This window comes from Vulpes lagopus, chromosome 18 (genome assembly GCF_018345385.1).
Source record: "Vulpes lagopus strain Blue_001 chromosome 18, ASM1834538v1, whole genome shotgun sequence".
Taxonomy (NCBI): domain Eukaryota; kingdom Metazoa; phylum Chordata; class Mammalia; order Carnivora; family Canidae; genus Vulpes; species Vulpes lagopus.
In genome coordinates, this window is record NC_054841.1 from 29,909,467 (window position 1) to 29,936,106 (window position 26,640).

The 26,640-nt window shown below is 41.2% G+C and overlaps 1 protein-coding gene across 3 annotated transcripts in view; it reads left to right on the forward strand.

The window, feature by feature from the left end:
• Positions 1 to 1,456: 1,456 nt before the first annotated feature.
• The window catches only part of ATRN (attractin), a 163,165-nt gene continuing 137,981 nt past the window's right edge, over positions 1,457 to 26,640 (forward strand). For 2 of the 3 annotated variants that reach the window (XM_041732303.1, XM_041732302.1), the window contains exon 1: positions 1,457 to 1,920. In XM_041732303.1, the coding sequence (XP_041588237.1) occupies positions 1,547 to 1,920 (374 nt within the window). In that variant the 5' untranslated portion in view covers positions 1,457 to 1,546. The remainder of the gene's footprint in view (positions 1,921 to 26,640) is intronic. The other variant, XM_041732301.1, reaches the window with a different exon arrangement.

The following is a 26,640-nucleotide window of genomic DNA, read 5'->3' on the forward strand; positions in this document are numbered from 1 at the left end:
AGCTTCACCAGGCTTGAAGTGGATGGACAGTAAGGTAGATCAGGACCTGGGCATGAATGTGGGGGTATACCTTAGAATCTTAGAATTCTGTGCTCTAAGGTAAAGCTGCAAGTCTCCACAGGTATATGAGGGGATGTCTTTGCTTCCCAGGGACTGCAGGGTGGTCAAACTCTGAGGTAGCTGCCACAGGAATATTCTTCACAACACAAGGCTTGTCTGACAGTGTTCTGGTTATCTATTGCTGAGTAACAAACCTCTCTAAAACAGAGGCTTAAACCAGCAGCCAGGTTATCACTTCTCAGGATTTTGGAAAAGGCACAGTAGGAAAGACTTACCTCTGTTTTAGGTAACGAGGAAGAGCTCAGATGGCTAGAACAACCTAGATGGCTTCTTCCCTCAATGACTGTCCTTTAGCTGGGATGGGTTCATCAGGTTCATGTGTCTGGAACCTCAGTTCTTGGTAGTAACTGGGTCCTTTTCCTCCATGTGCTCTGTGTGTGTCATCTTTCTACAGCAAGGTGGAAGAAGGGGAGCAGCTCAGGATCATCAAGAGCTCAAAATCAAGGTCACCAGGTATTCTCAAAGCTCATCTCTGTAATTGGTAGTCACTTCTGCCACATTCTTCCATTGGTTAAATCGAGTCACAGGTCCAGTCCAGATTCCAGGATCGATTACTGTCAGGAGGCAAGTTTCTGTGGGGCCACCAAAATGACAAACTACCTGACAAGAAGAGCTCTAGGAGCGGATGTGTGTGGGCTGAGGGTGCTCCAATTCCTAATTTTATGCTGGCCTCTCTTCAGAGATGTTTGAGAATAGTGCGGAGTAAAATAATCCCACATTACCTCCACAGAATTAAAGGCCCCTGGATCAGCCTCAAACAAGGCAGTGCTGGGCTGTGTGTGTCTTCACTCAGTCTATCAGGCATTTATTGCGCACAACCTATGCGCTGAGTTCTTAACACACGTGTTATTTCGTATCCCTACTTTACAGAGGAGATAGCGAAGGCTGGGACGCAGCGCTCCTCCTCCAGTACCGCACACCACGGTACACACCCACACGCCACGACGAAAGCTCCTAGGCCCTTTCTGCCCCGCAGGTGGGTTCGGAGCAGAGCGACGCCGCGCGCCGGGGTCTCGGGGAGGGCATGCCCAACACGGCCGGCAAGGCTAGCAGAGCGGACGGCTCCTAGGCAGGCAACGGGAAGAGGTCGCCTCAGGGATGCTAACCTGCCGCTGCCGTGCCGCCCGAAGGGCAAATACTGGAGGGCTAAGGAGCCTCGGAAGGTCTCAATAACCCGCAGACCCAGCGTCCGAGACCCGCCTCCAGGGCCGCGCGTGCGGGGGCACGGCCAGCGCGCCGCGCCGCGCCCCGCCCCGCCTGTGCACGCACGCGTCGCTCCGCCCGCCGCGCAGCTCCGGCCCCGCCCTCAGGATTGACCGCCCGAGCCACCGTCCGCCCAACCCCGCCCCGCACGGCCAGGCAAAGCGGAGCCGGCCGTGCGGTGTGTGTGTATGTGCGCGCGGGGCGCCGTCTCAGCCCCGGGAAGATGGTGGCGGCGGCGGCGGCGACTCAGGCTAGGCTGAGGAGGAGGACGGCGGCGACGACAGCGCCTGCGGGCAGGAACGGCGGGCAGCGCCGGGACTGGGACGCGGCCGGGGCTGAGAGGCCGGGGCTGGGGGCCGGGCTGCGCCTCCCGCGGCGGCGGCTGCTGCTGCTGCTGCTCCCGCCGCTGCTGCTGCTGCCCTGGGCGGCCGAGGCCGCGGCGGCAGCGGCGGCGGTGTCGGGCTCAGCCGCAGCCGAGGCCAAGGAATGTGACCGACCCTGTGTCAACGGCGGCCGCTGCAACCCTGGTACCGGCCAGTGCGTCTGCCCCGCTGGCTGGGTGGGCGAGCAATGCCAGCACTGCGGGGGCCGCTTCAGGTGAGTGGGGGGTGGTGTTGGAGGGTCGGGCCCGGCGGGAGGCTGAGGCTACAGGGAGCACGAGATGGCTCCAGGCCGGAGGCAGAAGCCGGACGGAAAGTGGGGACGGGAGGGCCGTCCCACAGTGTTTGAGGACCTTTTGCTTCTGAGGAGATCATCGTCTCTGGCCCAGGGTCGTCTACTGGAAGATGAAAAGGTTTGAGGCAAGGGTGGAGGCACCCCAGAGGGATTTTGGGTGCGGTGGGTACATGAGAAGAAAGCTCAGAGTCCCATAGAGTATCACAGCCAGTCCCTGAAACTGGGCCTCTTTCGGATAAATGAGGTATATGAGAAAAGATGAGAGAGCTAGTCTTACTTAAACACTTTCTTTTAACATTCCCTTGTTCCCTAGGGCCTGACGAGTTCTCTCACTCATTGAAAATGCAGGGTACTCAGAAGAAACAGGGCCTTGGCAGTGATTTGTTGGCTGAAGATAGAAGGGAAAGGTTAGGATTGTGAGATATTAGAGGTAGAAGAATCAGTGGTTGTTGGTTAGAAGAAAGTGAAGAAACTAGCCTTTTGAAGCTCACTAGAGCTGGCTGATTGGAACAGGGTGGAGAGGGCATAGAAGGAGGTTCCTGTTTGCCCTGGTTTCTGGAGAATATGGAGTTCTGAGTTGGCCTGGTTCAGGACATTACCTCCTGGAGAGATCATTAATTCATTAATTAATAGTTATCTATTATTTGCTTCAGTTGTGGGAGGATTTCCAGGTAATACACATAAACAAATAGATTAGCCAGACTTTGGCCTAGTCCACACAGAGTTTGGAATACAGCAAGAGAAAGATAGGTACACAAGTGACCCTAGTCATAAGGACTACAGAATCATTCATGCCTTTGGCAGATTTTACTAAACATTTTTGATGTCAGATGTGGAGGAGTGGGGATATAGGGACCAAGGCACACAGGCCCTGCTCTCATGGATCTTACATTCTAGTGGGGAAGACAGGCAGTTAATAAGTAAATAAAGAAATAAAGAAATGACTGTGATAATTTTAGTTAATAGTGCTGTCAAGAAAATAAAACAGAATGTCCTGATTATAAAGAGGATTATAAAGGATTATAAAGAGTGAGTAACTTTAGGAGAAACCCCTCATTTGAAGTGACACTTGATCTGACCTGAATGAGGCGATGTAGTAGTACCTGTGGGAATTCAAGGAGGGAGATTGTGACTAGCAGGGGGAGTGCAAGGAAGACTTCGAGGAGAAAGTGACATTGGATTTGAGCATTTGAAGCAAAGTAGGACTTGGAAATACGTAGCTGGGAAAAAAATTCCAGATGGGAGCAAGGGTGCAAACAAAATTGTGGAGACCACAAAGTAAAGTATTGCTGGTACTAGGGTACGTAGAACAGAAGAGAGTTGTAAGGGGAAAATTTAGAATGGTAGAGTTGTATACTCCTGTAATGTCACATCTTCACGGAAACTTAGAGAACATTGAGGAGATGAGCTCTTTATTGTTATGGAGAAATCAAGTGATTTCATGCCCAGTGTGTAGTGTGTCTCGCTTTGTAACCTAGGGTGTTCTGATTTACGAATTACATTAATCTATGCATATTTGTTGAGGGCTGCTCTGGGGTAAGTTGTAAGATACAATGGCAAAGAAAAGACCACACAGTCCTACTCTTGGGAGTGTATGTTCTAGTTTGGGAATAAGAAATCTAATAATTTGTTATTATTTTGCTTGAGGCTATGGAGGAAAGGACGGGGGCAAACAGAGGGCTTGAGTTTGAAATGTTAAGGCTTAGTGGCTGAACAAGTGAATTTTGAGTTGAGATCTGAGGGGTAGGATAGCATTACCTACATGAGGGGTGGAGTACTAAGGAGCCAACATGTACAGAGGCTTGGGGATGAGGGGCATCATGGTAAGCTGAATAGAAGGCCAGATAGCTGAAGCAGAGCGCAAATGGGAGCATGGCAAGACTGGAGAGATAGACAGGGGCCAGGCCATGTGAAGCCCTGTGGGTTGGGTTGAGAATTTTGACCTTTAACTCTTGAGCATGGAATGGCACAGTTAACTTGAATTTTCATGACATTATAGGCTTTTAGATTGGAGCCAGAGCAGGAATGGCCTTTAGGTAAGGCCAGAGCATTTTGAATTTGAGGAGCTTCTAAAATCAAATGACTGGATGGTTGTGTCAGATGAGAGCCCTTTAAGTTCTGAGTATCTGGAATGCCATGGAAGGCAATGGAGGCCCATAGGGCGCCGAGGGACATGCATAGCAAGATCAGTTTGTCAGTACTGTTCGGAGTAGGAGGACTCATTGTAAGCCTGAGACGTGGTGGGCAGTTGGGTGGGAGCTATTGGCCCCGATCAGGACAAAAGTAAGGAGAACCTAAGATAGGCTCTGGGAGTGGAGGCAGGGTGGGTGCTAGGTGGTAATTGCAGAGGTAAAAGACGGGTCTTGCTTGGAAACTGGTTTATTCTTGGGAAGGAAGGGGGATGGTGAGGGAAAGAAAGCTAGATCCTATCTTCGATGACTGAGAGAATAGTGATACCATTAACAGACACAGGGACATAGGAGAAGCTGGTTTTATACCCACTGAGATTAGGTGCTCTCAGGGTATCCACTTGGCAGGACAAGTGTTAGTGTTGGAGTTATCAGTGTAGAGAGGGACGTAGCCAGGGAGAAAGAGCAGGTCTCTCTCTCTAGTCCAGAGGATTGAGAAGAGCCATTTGTTATAGGGAATAAGCAGTCTTGACACTGGTTGTCTCAGATGGTATCAGCTTGAGTGAGGAGTCTCCCCTGATTATCGTGGATGCTCCATTTGAGCAGGTTCACCCTGGTTGTCAGTGCTCTTTCCTGGGCAAACAGTTATGACTTTGGTCCTGATAATTCCAGTATATTTTGTGGGCGGCTAGAATTTGCATTTTTAAAAATGAAAGTAAGAGGAACTTAATGAGTTTAAAAAAACTCAATGAGTTTTAAAAAACTCTCATTAAATTGTTAGTGGAAGGATTATTTTAGGGGAAGACAGAAATGTTGGTTTTGATTATAGTGGTACACATCTTGATTTAACTCACAGACCTGTTTGTTATTAAATGGAGAGACATTCAAATGAATACCTTTCCGGTATAGAATGGCATCAAGTCAATGTGTTTTTAAATCTTTTTCGTTGCATAAATCCTGCGTTATAATTGTTGTTATGAGTCTTTTCTGTTAATTGAAAGGAATGTAGGATAATAAGAGGATTAGATTTTACTAAAGTTATCACTGAATGCATACTATATGCCAGGGATCTGGTCAAACATTTTTATGTACATCATGCCATTTAACTTCTGGACAACTCTCAGAGTGTTGTGTAAAGTTTGTGGTATTGTATGGTTAGACAGTTGGAAAATAAGTTGTTTTTTTTTTTCAAACAAAAGATACTACAGAAATGATTATCACAGAGGAGAATATTATTGGTGTCAGTTTAGTAAAATTAACTATGGAATCTTTGGTGGATGACTTCTAAAGCAATGCCAGTTTCATTCATTTTTATGTTATTGTTCATAATTTAGTGATCATTTTTTTCTACTTGTGACATCACCATGGAAATTTTTCTTTGGATGATAATAAATACATTCCATCAAATTAGAAGTAAAGATATTAAGCCCATCTATGAAGTTAATATGCATTTAATTCTTCTACGTTCCTGCTGTCAGAAGTTTGGGGAGGATAGACTATAAGAGCCTAGTGAATGGGAGCCTTATAATTACCCAGGATGTTAAGAACTTACCTTCTCCAGAAGAATAAGGAAAGAAGTAGTCATTTATTGAGCATTTGTTTTGTTCCCGGCATATGGAATAATGGTGGTCATGGTAGTCCCAGCACTACCTGCCACCAACATTTCTCCATTTTTTTCCTAGGTGTTATGTCAAGTGCCTTTTAGCAATTACTCTTTTTAATCCTTAGAGTGAAGTTATTCCCATTTCACAGATGGGTGAACTGAAGCTTAGAGATACTGAGTAACTTGCACCAGCTCATACAACTTGTGAAAAGCTGGACTGGGATTTGAATTCAGGCCTTGTTAATTCCCACACCCTTGCTTTCCATTGTACCATTTGGCATCTGATTTTTTCTGAGTCTAGTCACCCTTTACAAATATTCTTTGGAAGAGCTGTCTAATGCCATTGAGAAACAAGAGGAAACTAGATTTATTACAACTCTAAAGCTAGCATTCAAAAAAACAAAACAGGGATGCCTGGTGGCTCAGTGGTTAAGTGTCTGCCTTCAGCCCAGGGTGTGATCCTGGAGACTCGGGATCGAGTCCCGCATTGGGCTCCCTGTATGGAGCCTGCTTCTCCCTCTGCCTCTGCCTGGTCTGTGCCTCTCTCTTTGTGTGTCTCTTGAATAAATAAATAAAATCTTTAAAACAAAACAAAACTTTAACTCACTTGAATATGTTTGGCTACCAATCAAGGACATAAATCCCTATAGTGCAAGGACATAAATCCCTATAGTGAAATGAAAATTCTGGAAAATAAAATTTTAAAAGTAAAAAAATTAAGTTTTTATTTTTTGGTTATAGTAACTATAGAATTAGTATTAGCCTAAAGCCCTATATTTATGTTCATAAATCAAATAGGCTTGTCTGTTTTCCTCAGTAGGATATAAACTCCATGAGGGCAAGGATTTTCATCAGTTTTTCTTGCTGTTCTCTTCCCAGAGCCTAAAACAGTGCCTAGGACATGGTGTGCAATAAATGTTTGTTGAATGAAAAGATGAAGAAAAGTCACCTTTACCTGTATAACTGCCATATCTGTCTTTTGTCCTCATAAATCTCATGAACTTCATTGTCTTCTGTTTGCTGGGCATCTTTTTGGGGATGTTTTACTGTCACCTCATAGTAAGCCATCTGAGACAAATGCTTCTTGAAAAAAATAGTCTCTCCCTTTATCCTCCCTTATTTCAGTAGTAAATCTTACCTGAGATAACTAAAGGTCAAAACATAGGAGTAATCCTTTGCTCTTTCTGGGTATTCTTTTTTCTCTAAAATCTTAAAATTTTGTTCCTTTCCACTTTTGCTCCTGCCATCCTAGGGCACACCTGGCCCTTTACCTCCTTGCTGACCTGCCTCTGTTGTGCCCTGACTGGGCTCTTGCACCTCCAGAGTCCATTCTACACTTTGTCATAGAAATCCTCTGAAACATATGTCACTGTCCTGCTCAGAAACTTTTTTCCCCTACTCCTCTTATTTTTTTTTTTAATTTTTTTTTATTTATTTATGATAGTCACAGAGAGATAGAGAGAGAGGCAGAGACACAGGCAGAGGGAGAAGCAGGCTCCATGCACCGGGAGCCCGATGTGGGATTCGATCCCGGGTCTCCAGGATCGCGCCCTGGGCCAAAGGCAGGCGCCAAACCGCTGCGCCACCCAGGAATCCCCCCTACTCCTCTTATTACCTGTAAAATGATCCTCAACAGAAGGCTTCCACTGCCTCATACACATTCCTTTCTCCTTACCCAAATTCTTTTACTTTGTAGTTTTTATACATATTTCCTAAATTTAACACCTTTCTTCCTCCTTGCTCCCATGTTCTTTCCTTTCTACTTATCAAGATTCTACCTCAAGGCCTATCTTCAGTTTCCTATAATAGCCAATTCTCTGAAATCATACCCATTCTCTTCTTTTGAGATGAGTCATCAGCCTATTCAATTCATAGATAGCTTTTGAATGATTGTTATATGTTAGGTACCATGCACTGCCTTGAGAATATGAAGGTGGGTAAGAATCAGGCCTTGCTTTCCCATCGGAGAGCTCATAATTCTGAAGGGAAGACAGCTATGGTGCACAGGCAATTAGAATTAATAATAAAAATACAAGTAATATGTGGTGCTGGACTAAGATGTGGGGAGAGACTAACTCTTTTGAGGGCCATTGTTGAGGCATCACAAAGACAAGAACATTTGGGCAGATCCGAGGTTTAGTGTAAATAGACAATCTGGGTGAGATGGGCATTCCAGAAGGAGAGAAGAGCGTGTACAAAGGGAAAGAATCATGGACTTTCATGCTTACTTAAGTGTATTAGTTTCCTAGGTTTGTTGTAACAAAGTACTACAAACTGGGTGGCTTAAACCAGCAGAAGTTTAATCTTTTATAGTTCTGGAGGTCACAAGCCTGAAATAAAGTGTCAGCAGAACCATGTTCTCTCTGAAAGCTCTAAGGGAGAATCTGTTCCATGCCTTTCTTTTAGCTGCTGGGATGGACAGCAGTCCTTAGCATTCTTGGCTTGTACATGCATCACTCTAGTCTCTGCCCCCATCACTTTAAACTCACATAGTATTCTCTCTTTGTGTCTCTTCTGTTGTGAGGACATCAGTCATGTTGGACGTATGAATATGACTTCATCTTAATTTGATCATCTGCAAAAACTGTTTCCAGATAAGGTCATCTTTCCAGGTACCAAGGGTTAGGATTTCAGTGTAGCTTTTGGTGGTACACAGTCAACCCATAGCACTTAGAGAACTGAACATAAGTGGATATTGTTGGAACATAACTTGTGAGGAATGTCTTGGAAAGGTGTGAGACTGGAAGGTGGTAATGGCCTTCCCTCTTCCTTTCCCATCACCTTCCAGCCTCAGGATGCATCCTTGACCTGGGCTAAGCCATCAGGGGATTCCAGCCTCTTGTTGTAATGATTGTTTTGAGGTAGGCATGTGATCTAAGCTGACTCAGTCAAAGTGACTCTCAGGACTTTTGCTGGAGACCTCTCTCTTCTGGATGTTTATGAAAGAGATGCTTTGTCGTCTTTTGCTTTGTGTGCTGAGGATCTGAAACCTAGAATTGTTAAAACTAGCATTGTTGTTGTGATAGGAGCCCACCTGTAGTCAGAGCAACTTCTAGAAGAGGGAGGATATCAGAGAAATGGAGCTGAAGTCCTGATGACTTTTCTGAAGCTCTGGGTCAAACATTGCCTGAAGCTATACTTTTTAGTTTTATGAAGTCCTGCAGTCCATGTTTTTCTTAAGCCAATTACAGTTGGATTTCCTATTCTTTACAATACAGAACAATTCCTATGCAGAGGAACATAGTGCTGGATCATGAAAGTCTTCGTATTTTGCACCAGGAAGTTTGAGCCTTTTTCTCTAGAATTGATAACATGGTCTAAATTCCTGACATTTTTCTGCCAAGTCTCTTAGTTTTCCAATGTTGATGGGCACATGATCTGAACCCTAAGTTACCACAGGCAGTAGTTTTAGCTTGTTTGATACTGCATAACTCAGATTGCCAACTTCTCCCGGGAAAGAGGCTGTTCTCACTCTCTTGTACCTCAGCTCTATTTAGCCAATTTCCCATATGAGGGTTCATTAATTTGTATTTGTAAACCGTATTGGATACAGTTTCTGTCAAGGTTCTTTTAGTGACACTCAACTCAGACAAGTTTAAGAGAAAAAAAAACCATATTTATTGGTTAATGTGACAGAAGAGTCAAGGGAATATTGTTGGCTTTGTGTGTGGCTGGATCCAGGGCACCATTTGGTCTGTCTCCCTCCATCTCTTAGCTTTGATCTGTTCTCTGATGGCTTCATTTTCAGGCAGGCTGTCTTCAGGTGATATCTCCAGAAGTTAAATCAAACTGGCTTAACATCCTCTACTGGAAAAGAATGACCCTTTCTTAGAAGCTTGTTGCAAAATAAAGAGTGCTGAGAATCTCACTGGTCCCTTGTCCTTTACTGCAATGGTCTCTGTGTTTGGGTCATGGGAATGTCCTGATTCATCAGACCTGACTTGAGTACCTGCTGTGGAGCTGGGGTATGAGGTTCCATTGGATGGAATAAGTGGCATGGACTGAGGAAGGGGGAGCAGAAAAAGAGAAAGGAAAACACATACTGTACCAGAAAAGTGGGGCTTATGTTGGGCAGGTAAGAACAGTGATATTGCTGCATTTTCCTAGAACCTGCCATTTGGTGAATACTCAATAAGTGTTGGTGATAAAAATTAGGAATATTCTGGAAAATACTGTATCAAGTAATAAAACGCCAGTTTCCCAGTTTACCAGGCGTTTGCTCAGTCATTACTAGGGATTGTGAGGGTCCCACTATGTGGAATGCATTATGCTGGCTCGTGGAGATGACTGCAGTGAGGACTGTGCCATACTGAATTTTGGTCTAGCAGAGTCAAGTCACTGAATAAAAGTAATTTGTCCCCTGATTTTGCGATGGGGGAAATAGAATTCTGGGAAGAATCAACTAAATACATGCTTATATGGGATGAAATTATGTTATATTGGCTAAAAACTTAACTATGTGAAATATTTACATAATAAACATCTGACATTTTTGCTGATTCCTAAAAGATAGAGTTTACTTATTTGAAAAAGGTGAAAATATGCTTAAGTAAAAAGAAAAATTGGGCATGATGTAATATAATTTTGCACAAAGCATACATTTGAAAGCAGATATCTGACATTTAAACTTTACCTCTGTGAACGTTTCCCAAGGTAGGCAAATGCTTTTTATTTACTACAGTAAATAGAGGTTGGATAAATATACTGGAGAAAAACAGAGTATGTATGACCAAAACGTTTTTTCTAAATATGGAGAACTGATTTAATAAATTTGTAGGTTATATTTATCTTGAGTGTTAAATACAGAACTGGGTATCTTGTACTGTGGTTGAACAAATTATACTGGTTTTTCTCTATAACACAATCTGGTTTAAAAAAAAATTTATTATTATTTTTTAAAGATTTTATTCATGAGAGACAGAGAGAGAGAGAGAGAGGCAGAGACACAGGCAGAGGGAGAAGCAGGCCCCATGCAGGGAGCCCGACATGGGACTCGATCCCGGGACTCCAAGATCACGCCCTGGGCCAAAGGCAGGCTCTAAACTGCTGAGCCAGCCAGGGATCCTCTCAATCTGGTTTTTAAGACTAAAATGAAACCACTGTTGTACTTTTCAGAGTATTTGTGTTGGGAAATTTATGGGCTGCAGGCCTATGATGAAATTTGTTTCTCACTTATACTCTTTATCGCTTTGTGATTTCTCCAGGGCATTGTGGCAAAAGTGAGCCCCATCCATGTATCGTATACTAATCTTGTTCTTCAGTTCGAGACTCTTCTTCCTTCCATTTCCCTCTTCTCCCTTTACTTTCAGACTAGCCCTTTATAATCAGCTAGATGTCTCATTTTCCCTTTTGAGGGTGGCTTTCTCCTGTTTGTCTTGTTTTTTCCTTTCTTACCATTTTATGGATATCCTCTTCCTTGAATGCTTCTCTTTTATCATTTGAGACTCTAGTTTGATTTTAGTCTTTCTTCCTTTTTTAAAATTTTATTTATTTATTCATGACAGACACACACACACACACACACACACACACACACACACACACAGGCAGAGGGAGAAGCAGGCTCTGTGCAGGAAGCCCGACATGGGATCCCTGGTCTCCAGGATCACATGCCAGGCTGAAGGCGGTGCTAAACCACTGGGCCACTGGGGCTGCCCTCTCTTCTTTTTTTTTTTCTTTTTAAGATTTATTTATTGATTTGAGAGGGAAGGAGCATGCACACAGGAGCTGAGGGGGAGGGGCAGAGGGAGAGGGAAAGAATCTCCCGCAGACTCCCAGCTGATCATGGAGCCCAACTTGGGGCTTGATCTCACAACCTTGAGATCATGACCTGAGCTGAAACCAAGAGTCCGACACTCAACCTTCTCAGCCACCCAGGTGCCCCTTATTCTCACAATTTTTAATTCTCTTAAGTTTTCTGTTTTTTTCAAGTTAAAATTTTGAGCAAATTTCAATTCTAGCTGTGTATTTACATGTTTACTCATCTAGAATTCTCTTGCACTTACAGAAGTTAATTTAGTCATGGCTGAAATGCCTATTTATCTTTTTAGAATTTGACATTAATAGTATATAGTTATGAGTCGAATGAATTTTCAAATTAATTCTTCTTGGTCTTTTTTGCATTCTAATTAAGAATTTTCTAATTTGTTTACTCATAAGTCTATAAGCATTAGGGGCTGGAACTATATCAGGTGCTGCTAAGAGACACATAAGCCACCTTTCTTGACCAGTATTTCCTGTATTTTTTGATTCACACATCCCCTCACAGAAGTGTGTAATCTTGTGGACTCTTTTAGGAATTAAAAAAATAATATTTTTTTAAAAAAGTATCCTATTTTTGTTAAGATAGTTGGAGTTCTCATAGTTGGTTTTAAATAGACTAAAAAGTAATTTCAAATATAATTTGTAATGGTATTCATAATATTAAAGAAAAATTTGACCTCACTGCTTAACATGTTGTACATGTTGTTTAATGTATTTTAAATTAATTTTGCAAGGAAAAGCATGATTTATAGACCAAAAAATGGCACTTAAGTTTGGATTGAATTTATATTACAGTAGAGATTGAATCAGACTGTGCTAAAGAAATAGACTTTTCATCCTCATGTTTGGCATTTATGCATTTGTGCCTTAAAAATTCTGTCTTAGAAATTTTTTTTGGTGTTTTGTTTCTAAATCATAAAATAATAGTGGTTCAAGCTCTTTGTAAGCATTTCTCTGTAGATAGCATATTTCCTGTGTGGATGGTTTTTTCAAAATTGAGCGGAAAGGCCAGATTGACTATAATTGTCACTTAATTTTCCCCTTTTAACATTATTTTTTGGAGTACTAGAGACATCTTGCAAAGCTATACAAGGATTTTGATCAGAAGGTTTAGCAAGATGATCTTAAGGCAAATTTGCAGAATTAAAATTTATTTTATGCCCTTCTGTAATGTGTATTTAAATGTTGTGTTCTTTGCTTCTCTTTTAGTAGATACCAGTACTGTCTTTTAATCAGAACATCATTTGGGCCACTGTTGAGAAATATTGACCAACCATGACAGTTGCTTTAAAGCAATTATGTTTGGCACTGGCTCAGTCTCTGGGGTAACTTTACTTCCTTTTAATCTGAAACATTTCAGGCCTATGGAAGAGTTACAAAGAGTAATAAAATGAACATCTCTCTACCTACAACCTATCTTTGCTGAATTTCTTTCATATTAATATTATTTTTAGGGTATTATACTATTAAGTTATGTAACAAAGTGTTATAAATATCAGCCAATGCCCCTGTGTTACTCCTCCCTGTTCCCCTTACTCTCTTCCCAGAGGCAATTAGTATGGTGAAGTTGATGTTTATTATTCCCCTTGAACATTTCTACTTTTATTACACACACACACACACACACACACACACACACAGTCTTATTTCCAAAAATAAGATCCTATTTCAGACTTCAAAAAAGTAACTATTCTATACATTTTTTTCACCCAAAGCCCCATTTTTTAATGCTTTTGAGATTTGTTTGTATTGATAAATGTAGCTTTAGTTGATATAGCTAGTTCATATCTATATTCACTATAGAACTCCAACTTACTTACCCATTTTCCTACTGATAGGCATTTAGATTTTTCCAGTTTGTCTTGTTACAAAACAGCTACAATTAACATTCTTTACATATCTCTTTGTGCACCTGTGTATGATTTTTATCTAGGGTAGTTATCTTCAAACTTCTGAAGCACCTCTGAAATAATTTTAAAAGTCCTTTTACTTCTTTGCATGCTTTTAGGTTGACAAGCAGTTGACATTACCATTTTAAAAAAATGGATTTATATAGTTGCAAAGAATAGTTACTAAAGAAAACTACATTATTAAAAAAACTTATTGGGTAGACTCCAAAGTCCATAGCTGTTATAACCTTTCTCCTTCATTTAAAAAAAATACACGTTGTCTTCTTAGTAGTCAATTTTTGCACTGTTCCCACCCCCCCTTTTTTTTGCTTAAATTCTTATTTTCATTCTAATAGCCCCATATAATTTTTTTTTAAAGATTTTATTTATTCATGAGAGACACAGAGAGAGGGGTAGAGACACAAGCAGAGGGAGAAGCAGGCTCCATGCAGGGAGCCTGATGTGGGACTTGTTCCCAGGTTTCCAGGATCAGGCCCTGGGCTGAAGGCGGTGCTAAACCGCGGAGCCACTCAGGCTGCCTGAGCCCCGTATAATTTTATAATTTTTTCTAGGTTATGAATTCTGCTTGCTGATTTAGATATCATTGCCATAAAGCTTACCAGTTTAAAGTGTACAAGTCGGGGATCCCTGGGTGGCGCAGCGGTTTGGCGCCTGCCTTTGGCCCAGGGCGCGAACCTGGAGACCCGGGATCGAATCCCACATCGGGCTCCCGGTGCATGGAGCCTGCTTCTCCCTCTGCCTGTGTCTCTGCCTCTCTCTCTCTCTCTCTTTGACTATCATAAATAAATAAAAATTTAAAAAAAAGAATTAAAAAAAAATAAAGTGTACAAGTCAGTGACTTTTAGTATATTCATAAAGTTGTGCAACCATTATCATCTAATTCCAGAATACTTTCATTATGTTAGATGGAAACACTGTACTTATTAGCAGTCACTCCCCATTCCTCCTTTCACCCAGCCCCTTCCACCCAGAAAGAAGGTCAGCTTTCTGTCTATGGATTTGTCTATTTTAGACATAACATATAAATATTGCTATATAATATGCGATTGCTTTGACTGACTTTTACTTAGCATAATGTCTGAAAGATTCATCTTTGCATTGTGAATCAGTGGATCAGTACTTCATTCCTTTTTGTGGCTGAATAATAATTCCGTTGTATGTATAAACCACATCTTTTTTTTTTAAGATTTTTTTTTAAAGATTTTATTTATTTATTCATAGAGACAGAGAGAGAGAGAGAGAGAGAGAGAGCGGCAGAGACACAGGCAGAGGGAGAAGCAGGCACCATACAGAGAGCCGGACGTGGGACTTGATCCCGGATCTCCAGGATCACGCCCTGGGCTGCAGGCGGCGCTAAACCGCTGCACCACCGGGGCTGCCCTTTTTTAAGATTTTTAACATTTATTTATTTATGAGAGACACAGGGAGAGAGAGGCAGAGACATAGGCAGAGAGAGAGAAGCAGGCTCCATGCAGGGAGCCCCATGTGGGACTTGATCCTGGGACTCCAGGATGACACCCTGGGCCGAAGGCAGGTGCCCAACCGCTGAGCCACCCAGGTGTCCCCCACATCTTATTTATCCATTCATCGTTTGAAGAACATTTAGGTAATTTTCACCTTTGGCTATTGTGAATACTGCTCTGAACGTTCATGTACATGTTTTTGTGTGGACATCGGGATGTCTCTTGGGTGTATACCTAGGAGTAGAATTGCTGGGTCATGTGGTAGCTCAGAGTTTTACTACTACTTCTTCTTCTTCTTCTTTTTTTTTTTTTTTTTTTTTTTTGAGAAGGAGGGATGAGGAAGGTCAGAGAGGAGCAGAGAGAGAATCCAAACAGGCTCCATGTCCAGCAGGGGGCTGACAACACAGGGTTTGATCTCATGACCCTGAGATCGTATACTGAACTGAAATCAAGATTCTGACACTTAGCTGACTGAGCCATCCAGGTGCCCCTCAGTGTTTTACTTTTTGATAGAGTGCCAAACTTTTTTCACAGAGACTGCACCAGTTACTTTTTTTTTTTTTTTAAGATTTTACTTATTTATTTGACAGGGAGAATGAACAAGCAGAGGGAGTGGCAGGCAGGGGGAAAAGGAAAAGCAGGAGTAGGGAGCCCAATGTGGGGCTCAATCCCAGGGCCCTGGGATCATGATATGAGCCAAAACCAGATGCTTAATCGACTGAGCCACCCAGGTGCCTCTGTACTAGTTACATTCTTACCAGCAATTTATGAGGGTTTCATTTTCTCTACATTCTCACCAATACTTATTTTCTGTGGTTTTATGCCATGTAGCTGGTATCCATTATGACTTTGATTTGCATTTCCTTAATGTTTGTTGATTTTGAGTATATTTTCATGTGCTTATTGGCCATTTATACATCTCTGGAGAAATGTCTACTCTGATCCTTTGCCCATTTTTATTTTTATTTATTTATTTATTTATTTATATATTTTTTTAAATTAATTTTTATTGGTGTTCAATTTACCAACATACAGAAAAACACCCAGTGCTCATCCCGTCAAGTGTCCACCTCAGTGCCCGTCACCCATTCCCCTCCAACACCCGCCCTCCTCCCCTTCCACCACCCCTAGTTCGTTTCCCCGAGTTAGGAGTCTTTATGTTCTGTCTCCCTTCCTGATATTTCCCAACATTTCTTTTCCCTTCCTTTATATTCCCTTTCACTATTATTCATATTCCCCAAATGAATGAGAACATACACTGTTTGTCCTTCTCCGATTGACTTATTTCACTCAGCATAATACCCTCCAGTTCCATCCACGTTGAAGCAAATGGTGGGTATTTGTCATTTCTAATTGCTGAGTAATATTCCATTGTATACATAAACCACATCTTCTTTATCCATTCATCTTTCGATGGACACCGAGGCTCCTTCCACAGTTTGGCTATTGTGGCCATTGCTGATAGAAACATCGGGGTGCAGGTGTCCCGACGTTTCATTGCATCTGAATCTTTGGGGTAAATCCCCAACAGTGCAATTGCTGGGTCGTAGGGCAGGTCTATTTTTAACTCTTTGAGGAACCTCCACACAGTTTTCCAGAGTGGCTGCACCAGTTCACATTCCCACCAACAGTGTAAGAGGGTTCCCTTTTCTCCGCATCCTCTCCAACATTTGTGGTTTCCTGCCTTGTTAATTTTCCCCATTCTCATTGGTGTGAGGTGGTATCTCATTGTGGTTTTGATTTGTATTTGCCTGATGGCAAGTGATGCAGAGCATTTTCTCATGTGCTTGTTGGCCATGTCCATGTCTTCCTCTGTGAGATTTCTCTTCATGTCTTTTGCCCATTTCCTGATTGGATTGTTTGTTTCTTTGGTGTTGAGTTTAATAAGTTCTTTATAGATTTTCCTTTGCCCATTTTTAAATGAGGCTCTATGAGGTTTTTATATAGATTTTTATTGTTGAGTTGCAAGTGTTCTTTATATATTCTGGATATTCTAATATAATCAGAAATGTGATTTACAAGTAATTTCTTCTAATTTTTTGGTTGTTTTTCACACATACAAAAAACCCCCAACAACCTTGGTAGTGCCTTTTGACATACAAAAGTTTTCATTTTGGTGAAATCTAATTTACTTTTTCTCTGGTTGCTTGTACTTTAAGTGTCTTATCTAAGAAACCATTTACTAATCCAAGATCATCAAGATTTACATCTTTTATTTTTAAGAGTTTTATGGGTTTAGTTCTTACATTTTGATCTTTGATCCATTTTGAATTAATTTTGTACATGCTGTGAAGTAGAGGTACCACTGTATTCTTTTGGATGCAGATATCCAGTTGTTGCAGTGCCATTTATTGAAGAGACTGTTTTTCTCTATTGAATGGTCCTGGTCCCCTTGTCAATTGACTCTAGATGTATAAGTTTATTTCTAGACTCTCAATTATATTCCATTGACCTGTTTGTCTATTCTTACGTCAGTACAAGCCTATCTTGATTACTCTGTAATATGTTTCAAAATCCTATGTAACTTTTTAAATGTTTTATTTTGAGATAATTGCAGATTTGCATAAGGTTATAAGAAATAGTAGAGTGATATCCTATCCTTTCACCTCTTTCTCTTACTGGTAACAGCTTGCATAACAATAGTATGAAAGCACAACTAGAAAATTTGTATTGATACAATTTTATCGATCTTATTCAGATTTTACCAGTTTTTTCATGCACTAATTTATGTACATGTATTTCTGACATTGGATTTTATTTTAATAGATTTTTTTTTTAAGATTTTTAAAAATGTATTTGATAGAGAGCACAAGCAGGGGGAGTGGCTGGTAGAGAGAGAGGGAGAAGCAAGCTTCTCGCCAAGCAGGGAGCCCAATGCGAGGCTCGATCCTAGGACCCTGGGATCATGATCTGAGCCAAAGGCAGATGCTTAACCAACTGAGCCACCCAGGCACCCCTATTCTAATAATCTCTATATTTAAGATAGTTGAGTATATTTCTTTAAAACAAGGATTAGTGTATAAATGAATTTTTTCAGTTTCATATTACCATGAAACTTATATGAAATTTTTTTCTATATTAACTAAACATTATGATTATTCTTAGCACACAATTGAGCAAACCATATACATGCAATGGACATTTTTAGAAGTAATATTTAAACATAATAGGTAGATTTTTGTTGGAAAAATATCTGTTATTGAGATGGATAGTACTTTTTTTTTTCTTTTTTCTTTTTTGGATAGTGCTTTTTAAAGAATCTGGGAATGATAGAATTTACTGCTAGAATGAGGCAGAGTTCAGTATAAATTTTATTCCTTTCTCCCCCTTTAGTAAATATAAACCCAAGAAACCTTGTCTGTGCAGTCATTGTATACACTAGACAAGGGTAGTAACATGGTGACATCGGTGCTTTAGGAATGTTGTTCTGGCTGTGGGGTGTTTAGTAGACTTGTGGTCAGGTCTCTGAACCCGGAAAGAAGATAGGGGGCAGTCCCAGTGGCGCAGCGGTTTGGCGCTGCCTGCAGCCCGGGGCATGATCCTGGAGACCCTGGATCGAGTCCCATGTTGGGCTCCTTGTGTGGAGCCTGCTTCTCCCTCTGCCTGTGTCTCTGCCTCTCTCTCTGTGTCTCTATGAATGAATGAATAAATAAAATCTTAAAAAAAAAAAAAAGAAAGAAGATAGGGCTTTGGCAGTAAGACTACTATAAATTATTTTGGTCTTGGGGTAGAGCATAGCAGTGGGAATGGAGATGAAGGGATGAATCTGAGGAAGCCTTTGATGGCAATTGATTGTAGCATGAATTGGTCACACATTTGATAAAGAGGATATAATAGAGGAAGAAGCTAATAAATGTCACACCAACATTTTGAGCCTAGGGGAATGGGGCTGTTTTATCATTTCAAGTGGACTATACAGTTGAATGAGAAGAAATATCCCTCCCGCAAGATTAATGTAATATTTAAAAGTATTAGCTAAGAATGTATCTAGAAACCTGTAAGAAATGAGAAGGCTACATTAAAGCAGAGCCAAATATAGCTTGTGTTAGAACCATATTTTTCGACTCCTGGTTTCTTTTTTTTTTCTTTTTTCTTTTTTTTAAAGATTATTTATTTATTCATAGAGACACAGAGAGAGAGAGGCAGAGACACAGGCAGAGGGAGAAGCAGGCTCCATGCAGAGAGCCCGACGTGGGACTCGATCCAGGGTCTCCAGGATCATGCCCTAGGCTGCAGGCAGTGCTAAACCACTGCGCCACCGGGGCTGCCCTCGACTCCTGGTTTCTTTGCAGGGTTGCGTTTTGTCAATTCTAGAACTGTCAGTTTTTGCTATTGCACTACCCTGTTAAGCTATGAGTTTTCATTTCTATTTATTTTTTTCCAATATTTATTTACTTATTTGAAAGAGTGAGTGGGTGCGGGTGGGAGGAGAGAGACCCTTGGAGAGGGAAAGAGAGACTCTTAAGCAGACTGCAGTGAGTAGGGAGCCCGATGCAGGGCTCGATCTCATGATCCTGAGATCAAGATTTGAGCTGAAACCAAGAGTTGGACTCTTAACTGACTGCGCCAACCTGGCGCCCCTTCATTTCTATTTGTATTCAAAACATAATACAAATAATCTTCATATGGATGTTTAAGGAAATGCTTTACATAAACTATTGGACTTTCCTGGTTCCTGAGCCAAACTAGACATCCACAAGGCACCTCCTTATCTGAGGCAATATAGTAGAGTCAGTGTTTAGATGTCTTTGAAAAAAGCCTCTGTCTCTAGTTCTTTAGCTTCTGAAATACTCTTCTCTCTAAAACATCATGGATACACATAAAAGTTTATCCTAGACTTTCTTTGTACTAAACTGCTGATAGTAAGAGCTTGAGAATTTTTGGTGTTAGGAACTTTCTTGGAATTGATGTTGTTATCCATTAGGCAGCAAATGTTACATGATCATCTATGATATTTTAGGCACTGGAGAAAAAGAAGTGAATGAGATATGTCCTTGAGAAAATAATGGTTGCCTAATGGGCAGAGATGTTTCTCTGTATCAGTAACAGACCAGATGTTAAGTCTGAACCCAGAAAATGCATCACTCAGTTCAACATCAAATATGTTGGGTACAGTTTCCAGAGTTCCAAGGGACATTTAAACTGAGATCTGAAAGGGTGGTTAGGAGTTTACTAGGAGGGGAAGCAAGAGAGAGGTAAGGTAGAGACAGGATGTGCTAAAGCATGGGGACTTAAGGACAGGTGAGTTGAGGGAGGAGAGTGACAGTCAATATTGTGGCACTTTGGACTGCTCAGTCTGGGGAGCAATGGCTAGAGGTGGAGCAGGAGAGGTAAGGTGGGGTTGGATTGTGATGGACCTTGTATAAAGTCCAGATATGCTATATTTCACCTAAACAGTCTTCCAACAATCTGATTAAACTGCTGTTCAGTTTTGCTTCATAATTTAAATTCACATAAAAATTCAAATAGTTGGGCAGCCCCGGTGGCTCAGCGGTGTAGTGCCGCCTTCGGCCTGAGGTGTGATCCTGGAGACCCAGGATTGAGTCTCACGTGGGGTTCCCTGCATGGAGCCTGCTTCTCCCTCTGCCTGTGTCTCTGCCTCTCTCTCTCTCTCTCTCTCTCTCTCTCTCTCTCTCTCTCTTTGTCATGAATAAATAAATAAAATCTAAAAAAAAAAAAATTCAAACAGTCTTTTTTTTTTTTTTTTTTTTTTTTTTATTTATGATAGTCACAGAGAGAGAGAGAGAGGCAGAGACACAGGCGGAGGGAGAAGCAGGCTCCATGCACCGGGAGCCTGACGTGGGATTCGATCCCGGGTCTCCAGGATCGCGCCCTGGGCCAAAGGCAGGCGCCAAACCGCTGCGCCACCCAGGGATCCCAAATTCAAACAGTCTTACTGTGATGGCCAGATCAACCAATTTATTGCTACTCTGGCCTTTGTAGTTACAGCATTAAGCAAAGAAACTAATTACATAAGCAAGAAGCAAAACATATTAACAAAGCCCCCCACTCAAATCCCTGATACAGAGTTTTCAACTAGAATACACATCAAAATTGCCCACAGAGCTTTAAAAAACACAAATGATGGGGCCCCAACTAAGCTAAGGCAGGCAAAGATTTCCAGGCAGGTTTGAATGATCAGATTGGCATTTGAGGAAGATAACAGATTGCTCTATGGAGAACTGGCCAGTTTGGGGAGCTAGGCTGAGGTGTCACAGGAGACCAAGCTTGGGTGCACAGAATTTTGGACCAGGGTATTGGCAGTGGCAGTGGGAATAGGAGAAGGACAAAAATGGCAGTGGTTTTGTAGGCTAAATGAATGAAGTCAAGGAACAGTTGATAAGTTTTGAAACATAAGGGTGCATGGTGACAAACTTAGAAAAGCAAAGGACTGGAATTTAATTTAATTTTTTGACATAGGGAATATTTGTCTGAAACATGGGTCTAACTTTGTGCCGGAAATGTACCTTGAGTAGTTACCAGCATATAGATGGGAAGAGAAGCCTTGAATGCAGATACTATTACTCTAAGGGGGGTCATGAAGAACTTGATCCAGGACAACTCCTAGGACAGAGCCCAGGATTTGAGCAAAGGAATTGTCCCTTGATTTTATTGAGTCTTTCAAGGTAGATAATTTATTTTTAAAAATATGAGGGAGCCATATTATTTTGTGGTACTTTTAATTATCATCATGGGTGAGTATGGTAAGATATCCTAAACATTTAAGCATATAGCACTCATTTATAATGTTATATGATTTATTCTAGTTGTAGATTTATTATTTTTTAACTAATTAGGACAAATGCTTAAGTCGTTACATGTTAGGGTATTAGGGTTATCAGTATGAATACATTTTCATGATGAACTTTTTACATTGTATTTTTTTTTTCTTATTTTTTTTTTTTTTAATTTTTTTCTTATTTTTTTTTTTTTAATTTTTATTTATTTATGATAGTCACAGAGAGAGAGAGAGAGAGAGAGAGAGAGAGAGAGAGAGAGAGGCAGAGACATAGGCAGAGGGAGAAGCAGGCTCCATGCACCGGGAGCCTGATGTGGGATTCGATCCCGGGTCTCCAGGATCGCGCCCCGGGCCAAAGGCAAGCGCCAAACCACTGCGCCACCCAGGGATCCCTTTACATTGTATTTTTAAAAAATACTTATTTAAGTGATCTCTACACCCAGTGTGGGGCTTGAAAGCAGAACTCCAAGAGTTACTTGTTCCACTAACAGCCAGCCAGGTGCTCCTCATTGTATTTTGGTTTTAAGGAATTAAACATTTTTGACTAAAGGTGAAATTTGGGAATGTGGAAATATTTTTAATGTTTCAGTGCCAAAAATTCAGCTACTTTAACATCTAGAAATTCCAAGGTTGTATATGGAAGATTTGTTCTTAATTTGTCATATGTGTTAGAATCATTGGGGTGCCTGGGTGGCTCAGTGGTTAAGTGGCTGCCTTCAGCTTAGGTCATAATCCTGAGGTCCTGAGATGGAGTCCCTCTCTCTCTACCCCTTCCCTCACCTTGTGTGCATGCACTCTTGCTCACTCTCTCAAGTAAATAAATAAAATCTTAAAAAAAGAAAATTGTTTGTGGAGCTTTTAAAGTCACCAAATGCAGTGCTAGATCCCAGCTGAGAGGGGTTGGTGTTGGGGCCCCATCATTTGTGTTTTTTAAAGCTCTGTGGGCAATTTTGATGTGTATTCTAGTTGAAAACTCTGTATCAGGGATTTGAGTTGGGGGGCTTTGTTAATATGTTTTGCTTCTTGCTTATGTAATTAGTTTCTTTGCTTAATGCTGTAATTACAAAGGCCAGAGTAGCAATAAATTGGTTGATCTGGCCATCACAGTAAGACTGTTTGAATTTTTTTTTTTTAGATTTTATTTATTTATTCATGACAAAGAGAGAGAGAGAGAGAGAGAGAGGCAGAGACACAGGCAGAGGGAGAAGCAGGCTCTATGCAGGGAACCCAACGTGGGACTCGATCCGGATCTCCAGGATCACACCTCAGGCTGAAGGCAGCACTAACCGCTGAGCCACCAGGGCTGCCCAACTATTTGAATTTTTATGTGAATTTAAATTATGAAGCAAAATTGAATAGTAGTTTAGTCAGATTGTTGGAAGACTGTTTAGGTGAAATATAGCATATCCGCACAATGGAGTACTATAAAGGGAATAGTCCTAAAAAGGAACAAAGACTATCTCTGTATGTTGTGTCGTCATCTTGAGAATATATTGTTGAATGAAAAAAGCAAGGAGCAGAATAGTAGTGTTGTCTGCTGCCATTTTTCAAAGAAAGGGGACTATACATTTGCGAATATATATTGTTTTGTATATACATAGACTCACCAAAGGAATGGTAAACCAGAAACTACTAAAAATGGTTATTCTGAAGAGAGGGAGGGAGGGAGTTGGTGGAAGAAATAGGTATGGAGGGATCCCTGGGTGGCGCAGCGGTTTAGCGCCTGCCTTTGGCCCGGGGCGCGATCCTGGAGACCCGGGATCGAATCCCACGTCGGGCTCCCAGTGCATGGGGCCTGCTTCTTCCTCTGCCTGTGTCTCTGCCTCTCTCTCTCTCTCTCTCTCTCTGTGTGACTATCATAAAAAAAAAAAAAAAAAAAAAAAAAAAAGGTATGGAACTTAAACTTAGAGTATACTTTGTTTTGTGGATTATGCCTTAGGATCATATCTTGCCACATTATAAAACAATAAATTAAAATGAGAGGAAAAAAGGAATTCAGAAAAATCAAATGCAAAATAAAATAAGTGAACCTAAATGTATATCAGGTTTGAGGCTGAAGCATAAAGAGTATTTCAAGTGACTTTGAAACATAATCATTCCTCTGTAAGTTTCTAGTAATAGATACCCCTAAGGACAAAGGACTGCAAATATATCATAAGCTCTTTTTAGTAGTCAGATAACTGGTAGTAATATTGATATTATTCTGGAGGTATGTATTGTAAGCTTTTAAGCAAGTGGATAGTTACATTGGATTGAGGCCATAGATTTTGGTGTGAGAAAGAGACCCAGAGAAATTGGGTGAGAGTTCTGGAATCCTTAATTTGACTTAGAAGTGTCAGTATGAATTCATGATGTATTTTATTTTTTATTTTTTTAAATTTATTTTTATTTTTAAATTTATTTTAAAGATTTTATTTATTCATTCATGGGAGATACAGAGAGAGAGGCAGAGACATAGGCAGAGGGAGACGCAGGCTCCATGCAGGGAGCCCGATATGGGACCTGATCCTGGGACCACGGGATCATGCCCTGACCCAAAGGCAGGTGCTCAGCTGCTGAGCCACCCAGGCGTCCTATATATTTTTTTATTTTCTTTCTTTATTTTTTTAGGTAGCCTTCATGCCCAGTGTGGGGCTTGAACTCACAACTCTGAGATCAAGAGTTGCATACTCTACCAACTGAGCTAGTCAGGCATCCCTATATTTTCTTTTTTTAAAAATGTATTTTCTAGTTCTCTCTACTAAGGAATCTCAGAAACCCACTTAGATAGCATCAAACGCTTCTAGTTCCAGACTCTGTTCTCTAAATAATAATTCCCAGTAAAAGGAACCTAGGGTACCTTGGAAAAAGGGAGCCAGGAAATCTATAAAATGAGCTTGGAATATCTTTTTCACATCATAAAACAAACTACTGGGGGATATTTCTGTTCATATCAGTGGTAGAATAGCTTTTTCTAAGCCAACACTCCCAACTGAGAACAACTGAAAAATTGGAAAATATTTTTAAAAAATCTGTTTAAAGACTTTGGAAAGTAAGCAAGGCAGACAGCAAGGACTTGAGAGATCTGTATTTTGGAGAGGGAAAGCTCAGAGGTGAGGCCAGCTTTTGGTATAGCTTTTTCCTTGGAGTGATTGGCTGATTTGAAGTCTGCATCTAAGAAATTGAAGAAGGTGGTGGCAGGGAGGCTGAGATTCTAAGTAGAGTTTTTGGTAGTTATTCAGAGGTCAGGGACAAAATTGGGGTTCAGAGCCTGCAAAGTAGGAAAGGCACTGGAATCCATCGCAGGCTTTTAGTTGGGAACTCTGAAGGATAGGCTACACCTTAAGGATTAGCTCTCACAGAGGCTGAAACCAACTTTCAAATCACCCCAGTCCTTGATTGGATTAAGGAGAGCTCCTCCTAGCTTTATTACTTGCTAGAAGTAAATGTTTTCTCTGGAGAAAGACCATCAGCCATTGATTCAAGTTATCTGTATGTTTTTATATATTTAGTGAGAATATGTAATATGTATTTACATGTTACTATATACATTATTTTATTTATTTATTTATGGTATTTTTAAAATTGGAGTTCATTTGCCAACATATAGTACAACACCCAGTGCTCATCTTGTCAAGTGCTCCCCTCAGTGCCCATCACCCAGTCACCCCATCCCCCCGCCCACCTCCCCTTCCACTACCCCTTGTTCGTTTCCCAGAGTTAGGAGTCTCTCATGTTTTGTCACCCTTTCTGATTTTTCCCACTCATTTTCTCTCCTTTTCCCTATAATCCCTTTCACTATTTTTTATATTCCCTGAATGAATGAAACCCTATAATGTTTGTCCTTCTCCAATTGACTTACTTCACTCAGCATAATGCCCTCTAGTTCCAAGATCAGACGAGATCGGGCGCGTTCAGGGTGGTATGGCCATAGACAATGCCCTCCAGTTCCATCCATGTTGAAGCACATGGTGGGTATTCGTCGTTTCAAATGGCTAATATTCCATTGTATATGTATACCACATCTTCTTTATCCATTCATCTTTTGATGAACACCGAGGCTCTTTCCACAGTTTGGCTATTGTGGACGTTACTGCTATAAACATTGGGGTGGAGGTGTCTCGGTTTTTCACTGCATCTGTATCTTTGGGGTAAAACACCCACAAAGAAGCAAACAATCCAATCATGAAATGGGCAAAAGACATGAACAGAAATTTCACCAAAGACGACATACACATGGCCAACAAGCACATGAGAAAATGCTCTGCATCACTTGCCATCAGGGAAATACAAATCAAAATCACGACGAGATACCACCTCACACCAGTGAGAATGGTGAAAATTAACAAGACAGGAAACAACAAATGTTGGAGAGGATGTGGAGAAAGGGGAACCCTTTTGCACTGTTGGTGGGAATGTGAACTGGTACAGCCACTCTGGAAAACTGTGTGGAGGTTCCTCAAAGAGTTAAAAATAGAGCTACCCTACGACCCAGCAATTGCACTACTCGGGGATTTAGCCCAAAGATAACTATATACGTTATATTTATAATATATCATAAAACTTAGTCTGGGGACGCCTAGGTGGCTCAGTGGTTGAACATCTCATCTGCCTTTGGCTGAGGGCATGATCCTAAGGTCCTAGGATCAAGTCCTACATCAGGCTCCAGCAGGGAGCCTACTTCTCCCTCTGCCTATGTCTCTGCCTCTCTCTCTCTCTCTTTCTCTCTCTCTCTCTCTGTGTGTCTCATGAATAAATAAATAAAATCTTAAAAAAAAAAACCCAACTTAGTCTGGCATTACACTAAAAAATAACCCGATATATAAAAATAAAATAGTTCATGAAAAATCAAGAGAGAAAACATAATTGAAGTGGACTCATAGGGAGATTTCCAGTACATGTGAGATAGTATAGACTCGTTTTCTCTGCTAATTCTAGCTATAAATCCTGGAATTGGTGCAGATGACAACCAAACGAGAACTCTGAAATGTTGTTAGAAGGTGAGCTGGTTCTTCACAGGACCAGAAGGACAATATAGCCATAGGGCATCTTGCAT